The sequence below is a fragment of the Cucurbita pepo genome, unplaced genomic scaffold (assembly GCF_002806865.2).
Source record: "Cucurbita pepo subsp. pepo cultivar mu-cu-16 unplaced genomic scaffold, ASM280686v2 Cp4.1_scaffold000824, whole genome shotgun sequence".
Lineage (NCBI taxonomy): Eukaryota > Viridiplantae > Streptophyta > Magnoliopsida > Cucurbitales > Cucurbitaceae > Cucurbita > Cucurbita pepo.
Window position 1 is genome coordinate 2,711 of NW_019647035.1, and position 8,730 is coordinate 11,440.

The window sequence follows — 8,730 nt, forward strand, 5'->3', positions numbered from 1 at the left end:
TTTAAAAAAACAAAGATACCATTGATGAGATGAAATTTACAAAAAAGAGTGGGGAAAGAAGCCCCAACTTATAGAAAGTCATGTAAACCAGGCCAACATGCTATTCCCCAAAAGAAAACCCTATCCTAAGGATTACAAAAAACTTTTCCAATTGGTCGAGAGCGTAGATAAACTATAATTATGAAAGGGGACATTCAATTTACACTGTGAGAGAGCTAAAAAGGTAATAACGCTACCAAATGTGTCACCGATCATGTGATGGCCTGCTAGGCGCATATCCTAAAAATTTCACCACCCTTGGCTCTTTCTCCTTCCACATAAATGTCTAAAACAAAGAAGTTGGTAAGGTTTATCTTTAGTCCAAAGGCACATTGAATATGCTATATGCAAGAGCATTGGTCATAGCTGTACTAGGGGATGAATATGCCAAGACCACTAGATGTGGCTCTATGCCAATGGATTCACCTTTCCAACAACCATTGTCCTGAGTTATCTCAAAAAATGATTGGTGCATTTAGCTAGGCGGTGAACTCAACCTAACCCATGACAGCTTTGCCACATTTGAACTTGGCTACGTGAGCTCGCTCGGAAGGTGGTCTACAATCTTTAAGTTAAATGATAACAAAAAGTTTCTATGGAGGAATTTATGCTCTACAATATGGGAAGATAAATCCAAAAGATTAAAAGCGTTTGTGTGAATTTTGTAGTCTCAATACGGCAGAAAGAATTCAACGAAGATGTCCATCAAGAGTACTGTATCCTTCTCAATATTTTTTGGGACGTGGATGGCCAAGATATGAATCTTCATTTATTCTTTTCTGCCATGGGAGTGCTCCCGTAGAAAATTTTACCCTTCTTTTGGAACTCTGAGATTTTATCATGCCAAAGAAGGAGAAAAGGCCTGGCATGGTGAGGATCTCAATAAATCAGGGAGTTAATATGGACTATTATGACAAGCATCCGCTAGAGTTTTGTAATGTCAAAGCTGCCAAATAGAGAAGTAACAACACTGGTATCTTTACATCAGAAGAAATGTCCTTTATATATGAAATGATGGGTAACAAAGTTGGCATATTTCCCCAATTTTTGCGAATTAAAATCCATTTATCTAGAGAAGCCAGGGTTATAGCGCAAGAAGAAAAAAGGCCACTTGCAGTTCTTTACAAGCCATGATTCGTTGTGAAGTTTGTAGAATGGTTCTTAATAGACCAAGGCTTCCTTTATTGGGGCTGAAGGATTTTTCAGGGAGTCACGTGCAAAAGGAATTAGTGCACTTCGTCAATTTGATTTCTCGATGTTATTTTCTTCTGGCTCAAAGCTTGGTGCAGCTTGATGGGGTGTAGTTTTGAATGTTTTGGCTTGTTGGACATTTTGCATGATCTTGACTGGGTCTCGGTACTCCTCAGTCTTTTCTTTTAAGACTTTCTGGTGTTTTCTCAATGAGATCGTTATCTTGGTATCTGACAGCTTCTTCCCCATTACAGAATACAGGCATATGTTGGAATGCTTTTATTTTTCCTTTGTCCTTCTTTGTTCTTGTTTCACTTCCTTATGGAGTTTGTATCCTTTGAGCATTAGTCTCTTTTCATTTAATGAAATTTACAAAAGTCTAATGGAGATTACAAAAGTCCTTCCTATCGCGATGAATTTTCAGGTGTTGATTTCAATTTCTAGTCTATGTTAGATGAAAAGATTTGGTCTTCATTTTAATATCAAATGATCCTCAAATCCTTAATTACATAAAATGAATTTAAATCCCTCTATTCTTAGAACAATTTAAAAATCTTCCTTACGAATAAGCATGTGGTGCAGTGGCAAATACTTGCATTGAAATTTGAATTATCCTTGAGAAAAAGTAGTACAAAACCTCTTTATAAGACAGTAATTTCCAACTCTCAGAATAAAATAATTCCAAATATATATACTTACAGAAAAACTATCTAAATTTTACAATTATAGATCCCTTTTCAGAACTCATGCTAATAGTAGCAGCCAAAACTACACTGATTCTATTTAGCCTTATATCGCAAGGATTGGCTATGTGCTAGGGTAAAATCTGCAGAAAAGTACACATGCATTGAACTTAAACTACAAAAGAGAGTACAATGATCTTCTTTTTCCTTTTTATTTGTGTGTACATGAGCATGTGTTCTTCGGGAAGAAAAATACATAGATTGCAATGCTAGACCGACTGTTGCACTCAGAAATATGAATATACGTAATAGGAAAATAGGTAGCAATTTTTAAATCAAAAAGTACTATCTATTACAGGAGCTAGCTGAACTTAAGAATCTGAATTCACCACTGACTAGCAAGTATTTGTGTAATTCACTGCAACACACGATCATAGTACGAAAAAGGGAAAAAAGAACTTTCAGGGCAATGACATGTCATGATGGTTCTCTAATTCTTTCCCATAGTTGAAATAGTAAGGATGTGGATAATGTGCTTAGTTGCATAACTAAAAAACATCAGGGAAGTGTCCTCTAGTTGTATCTATTATCGTCTATTCTGTGTAACCTCATTATCATTGTCGCATTAAAGATTATAAATTTCCAACAGATTTTGCCTCATCAAAATAGCAAGAATATTGTTAATCAAAAGCATTTCTTTACCTACTTCCCTTCTTTGGAACAGATACCCCATCTTTGGACTTTTCACCTGCCATCCGCGAATGAATAAAAAGGCCCAGACTTTTATTAATGTGTCCCCAAAATAATAGAAAACTATCTATTTATCCACATTGCTGATATAAACAGAATTATGAATTTAAAAGCTTTATCAGTAATTAACAGGTGCATTGAAAAGACTTGTGGTGGCACTAACCCTCGGATTCGCTCTTCAATTTCTCATTGGGGTTAATAGTTCCTCCACGAACAAAAGTCTTAGACCCGGGCGCATTATCTCCTTGAAATGACTCCACGAATTCCGCATACAATCGAGCAGTTTCGTCCTCCTCTCTCTACAAAACGAGATAAAATTACTATGACTAGTCAATAAAACTCAAATAGTGTAATCCACTAAGCAAGTTTAGACCAAATACCTTCTTCTTTGCCTCTTCCTCCTCTCTGTGTTTCTGGAAAGGAGTCTTTTTCCGAGTGATGGAAAATGAACTCATGTTTGCATCAATTTCTAGACAGCATTCATAAACGTCAGGGCAATCGAAAAACCGTAGTCAAAACTCGAACCTTAATTCATAAATCACTGAACATAACTATCCAGACAACTAAGGAAGTGGAATTGCAAACTAACAAAGCTCAGAACAGCCCAACATGCTTTGATTAACGCTCTTACAACTTTTAGCCTCAAAACAAAGTAGCCACGAAATTTCACAACGGAGCACAAACTAAGACGACCAAAGCCAAACACATTTCATCCCTTTATAATTCAACTTTCCTAGAAAGACACGGTCTTGGTTTTCAGTCAGTGAACCATAAACAAACAGCAGCAAAGCGCGTTCACCTAAAAAATCACACTAATCGAAAACAGAACCATCAAAATCCGCAACCTAAGATTGACAAATTGAAAATCAAACATAAACCAATACTCGAACCATAAGCCAGAGACGGAAACATCCAAGAAAGCTAAACACCGACACGAAAACCAACTCGCTTGAAAAAGCACCAAAAAAGGGAGTGGATTACGCAACGAAGCACATAGTACAATTGGTCCAACAGATAGAATCAAGACAACTTACAACGGGAATGGAAACGAGGAAATCAGAGCTAGGGTTCCAGCAGTGTAAAAGGACGAGCTGAGGAGGTTAGAAGATGTTTCCGGTGGGAACGGTGGCGCGGTAACGAGAGGAGGGGCGGAGGGAAAAAGGAAAGAATCAGATTAAAGTTTCAGTGCAGGAGCAGAAGCAGAGCAACCCGGGAAAAATAACTAATGTTACCGCTGGTTAGAAGTTGTAGAGTGACGGTACGTCTCTCATTCGTCGGTCACCCAGTTTTTCACCATTTTATACGGACACAAATTACGTGACACTGTCATTGACCATCATTTTTTTTTTTTTAAATTCAGCTTTGTTTGGCACCTCTATGTTTTTTTGTTGCCAGTATGCTCAATAAACATTAATTTTAAAAAATGAATAATAAATAAATAAATAAACTAATAAAAATATAATATATCTTGACAAAAATGTCGGAGGTTCAAATTTATCGTTAAAAAAGTTAGTATTAGATTTACTTGCATGCTTACTTCTTGTATCGTCAACGTATTTATTTCAATTTTAAAATTTTTTATTTAAAGTTTAGAAATTAACACGTTGACATAGAGATACACTTAAGTCAAAGAGGGTTATCGAATTAAGGTTTAATCTAAGTTAATGACCAAAAAAATGTTTTATGTTGATACAACTTTAACGTTTTTTGTGATTTGATTTCAATCTTAGTGTGAGATCCCACGTCTGATGGAGAGGGGAACGAGCCAGACATCGAGCGATGTGCCAGCGAGGACGCTAACTCCAAAGGGGGTGGATTTTAAGATCCCACATCGATTGAAGAGAGAAACAAGTGCCCAAAAGGACGCTGAGCCCTGAAAGTAGTAGATTGTGAAATACCACATCAATTGAGGAAAGTGAAGTATACTTTATAAAGATGTGTAAACCTCTCCCTAACAGACACATTTAAAAAACAAAGAGAAGCCCGAAAGAGAAAACCCAAAAAAAACAATGAGCTTAAGTTGTTACACTTTTTAGAAGGAAACGAAAATATTTAAGATAAGTCAACAAATTAAACTTATAATCCTTTTGTTTTGTTTAGTTTTATTCTACGAATTGCTTCTAAAGAACAATTCAGAAAAGAAAGAAAATGGTAAAATTCTTCAAGTAAAAACCAAATCATGTTATATGATATCAAATGATTTTCCTACTAACTAGACTGTGAGGAGGATCAATCAAGGTTCTGCATCTTCCCAAACCATAGAAGCCTGCAAAGATGGTAAAAAAAACTTGCACCCTGCAACAGCCAACAACCTCATGGATCATAACAGATACTTTCAGTGAAAGATGAGAAAAACAGGACACATATTTTCTAGATACAGATGCATGCATAGAAGGTATGGATTCCCGTGTAATAGCAAACCCGGGATCGTAACGAGGGCAGATAAGACGAGATAAATTTTTACTCTTCATACAAGTGCCTTTTTAACTCCATATGATGCAGAAGTTTAGAATGTCATTGAGAACAAATGCAGTAGTCTATAACTGTCTCAATGTGCTAGTTTCTTCAGATGTTGAAAGATCTTTTGTTTAATCCACTGCCGATCATAAGGCAAATATCCCTGAATTGAATGCTCGAATCTGTGAAATCAAATCAGATATTGTAACTTCAAATCCAACATAGATAGATCGACATGCTTTAGAGAATATCGATTCATGAGTTAGCCTACAACGCTTATGGATCGATGCATGTGCAATAAAACATGACTCCTTCCATTTAAGGCCATCTAAACTACCAAGTGCCTGACATTCAGTTCATCAGTGATTAAGACCTAAAATAACTCTTGGACGGACAAGTTCTTTTTGTTCTACCAAATATCTTTTGACATTCCTGTTTAATCTGTTTTTATGACAATGCAAGCATGGACCCTAGTGATGAATATATGACTATGTCCTAATAGTTATTTTTGTTGTAATTACTTTTCGATTAAGTTGAAAGAAGAACAAGTAAAAACCAACATCAAAATAAGAGGATTTCTATAGGGTAAAACTAAACAGCTCATGATTCCTACATAAAAAATTCTATAAAAGAAAGAACATTTTGAAGATTGTGGGCAAAACTGTTGTTCTTCCAACAGCCCGAAAAGTTCAATTTTTATTCTTGAGTAGGGGGGAAGGGGAAAAAAGTGATAAAGTGAAGGCAGCATACACTAGTGCGCTCATATCAGTGAGGCCATCGATAAAATTGTAGAGATCCGCAATGTCATAAGTGATATTTCTGATGGCCGGATTTAAGTCCTTAAGTTTCCTTTCGTATAGGCCACATATACCTGTACCAGATCAAAAGGTATAACAGAAAATTCAATAATTTAAAATTTTTAAAAAGAAAGGGATACACCGATTAGATTATAAGCAGGCAAGCTAGCAGCCGAGATACTAACAATTAAGAAGATGATGAGTTTGAGTTATTAGAAATAACAGGTAAAACGACACCCAGGCCTCTCATGATGCTCTAAGGGTATAACTTTGACTTCTATATAATTTTCCATACCATCATTAAAGATAGGTTGTAACGGCCCAAGCCACCGCTAGCAAATATTGTCCTCTTTGGGCTTTCCCTTTCGGGCTTCCCCTCAAGGTCTTTAAAATGGGTCTGCTAGGGAGAAGTTTCCACACCCTTAAAGGGTGTTTCATTCTCCTCCCCAACCAATGTGGGATCTCACATCGGTGGATGAATTTAATATTAGCTTTGAAGTTCAAAGTTTGAACTCGAAAGTTAAGTGAATATAGATTGAAAGGTGTATAATCTAAACATGCATGAAAAGGTCCTAACCGTCACAAGACACGCAGACGAGATGAAAGCCTCGTATGTAATAAGTTCAAATTATCCTTTGGATGCCATCACACGAAACTATTTCGACTCTTACTAAATCAATAAACCTGCAAAGCTTTTTAAAATATAAACATTTTAATGAAACTAACCAACCAGTCGATGAAAGGTATGGCAAGCCTTCAAAATCATATAATGATATTCTACTTTCTACATCAGCTTTTTAGAAGCCAAGACCTTCAATTGTTTATTCCCACACCCTGCATTTTCTTTACCTCGACAATATTAAGATCTTTTGATCAGTTCGACAGGTGATTAAACTTGCTACCGACGACAAAAGTAGGTGATAAATAAACTTTAATACAATGATAAATCATACCGTCCATAGATTGACTTATTGAATCATAATCCATAAAAGTCCTAGTTGATCTGTTGTGAGATGTTTGCATAAGAAGGATGGTATGCTTGTTGGCCTGAATGAAAAGGAGATAAAGAATATAATTCGTTACAAATTAAACAAAAAATGTGGATGTAACTCATCAGAAAATCACTGACTTGTCTAAAACACGAAGGGAAAGAACTTAAAACATAGAACTACAAAAGATTAAAGAAGTTTTTCAAGATAACATAATGTTCATGATATCTCTACACAAACAAGAGATTCATGTTCATATTAAGTAATGAAAAGACCTTCTTGCTAAGACGGGAATCAAGAACCATCATCTCTGTGTTCATGTTTCGTTGTAATTTAAACTTAAGCAAGAACAACCAACAATATTTCAAAACAACACACAATATAACATTCTTTACATCAAACATATGCTAAAGCGCCAAGTAATCATTCCACTTTTTCAGTTTAAAGGTATCAAGTTCAAAAACAATCATTATTTGCACAACATTACCAAAATATACGAAACTCTATCGTTTTCAGTGTACCTTATGATCACTCAAAAATCCCTATCCCTTAAAACTTTTGTAGGGAGAAGACTAACCAGACCGATGAATACACAGTTACAGTGACTAATTGACAAGTCATTGAAGAGATAAAACATAGTAACACGATGAACACTTCAAAAATCTCATAAATCGTGACGACTTTCAGATCGATATAGAAACCCTAACACGATTGAAATAAGTCGATACTGCAAATTCGTCTCGGAAGCGTGAAATTAAAGAATGAAAAACGATGAAGCAAATAGCAAACGAGAAAGAGAGACATCAAAAGCTTGTAAAAATCACCATTGGAAGCGGAAGTGAACCTCAGCTCACAGGGTGTGTGGGAGAGAGAGAGAGACGCGCGCGAGAGCGAAGGCAATAACGACCGACAATGAGTAGCGCGTAGAAATTAACCATCGCAACTCAAGTCAATCGATGACCGTAACGAAGATTCCAAAGAATCCCTAATTTTTCACCATTAAATAAATCATCTAATTTCATATAATAAATAAATAATATTTACATTTGTCTTGTAATTATTTTTAACAATGATGTTTAAATTAATTAATTTTTAATAATCAATTTAAATAAATATATTGCATATGCCTTCCATTTTAAAATTTTTAGTTTATTTAATAATCTATCTTAATAATTATTTTAAAATAAATTATTTATAGTTGTGATAAATTATTAATAATTATTATTAACAATTAAATTTATTTATTTATTTATTTATATAACAAGTATAAATGATTTACATTAAAAAAAAATTATATATATCTTAAAAATAACCTTTTAATTAGTTATATAAATTTTTACTTTAATTTTTTAATTTCGCCCCATGTCACAATCGTACTATTGTGACAGTGGAACAACAATTGTCCCGATGTCAGAGAGCTTATGCCCTCCTGAAAAGTGTATTACTGGCCGAACCTTTAGGACGAAGTGACACAACTCACAAAAACATGTCTTATCTGCCCACAAGACAAGATTGAAAGGAACAAAATTGCAAGACTACTGGAACCTCTACCAATCCCGATCGGATCGTAGGAACTATAGGAGAGTGATCTCTAAATTTTACCACACATACGCTTATGAGTCGAGATGGAAATTACTCGTTATTCTTTTAAAAAATCATAATAAATCAATATATTTCTTCGAATTTGAAACAACATATAGAATGTCTGTTACATCGGAAACAAATCAAACCCTAAATCATATGAGCTCCCAAAATCCCCACCACGACAGCCAAAACCCCGACCTTCAAACTTGCAGCGCCACTCGAGGGAGCAACCGCCGGAGC

At 35.3% G+C, this 8,730-nt stretch overlaps 2 protein-coding genes across 2 annotated transcripts in view; both read right to left on the bottom strand.

Annotated features, from left to right (window-relative positions):
- LOC111785909 (protein RRC1-like) overlaps positions 1–3,920 on the bottom strand; it is a 6,314-nt gene extending 2,394 nt beyond the window's left edge. The window contains exons 1-4 of the mRNA XM_023666271.1: positions 3,698–3,920; positions 3,044–3,132; positions 2,827–2,962; positions 2,616–2,661 (exon numbers count right to left, since the gene is read on the bottom strand). Of these exons, the coding sequence (XP_023522039.1) occupies positions 2,616–2,661; positions 2,827–2,962; positions 3,044–3,118 (257 nt within the window). The 5' untranslated portion in view covers positions 3,119–3,132; positions 3,698–3,920. The remainder of the gene's footprint in view (positions 1–2,615; positions 2,662–2,826; positions 2,963–3,043; positions 3,133–3,697) is intronic.
- A 1,021-nt stretch (positions 3,921–4,941) lies between these two features.
- On the bottom strand, positions 4,942–7,838 carry LOC111785910 (enhancer of rudimentary homolog). The gene is made up of 4 exons (XM_023666272.1): positions 7,731–7,838; positions 6,871–6,964; positions 5,871–5,991; positions 4,942–5,302 (listed from the first exon to the last, which is right to left on the bottom strand). The coding sequence occupies exons 1-4, from the start codon at positions 7,731–7,733 to the stop codon at positions 5,212–5,214; spliced, it is 309 nt and encodes a 102-aa protein (XP_023522040.1). The 5' UTR covers positions 7,734–7,838; the 3' UTR covers positions 4,942–5,211.
- Between the last annotated feature and the right edge of the window lie 892 nt (positions 7,839–8,730).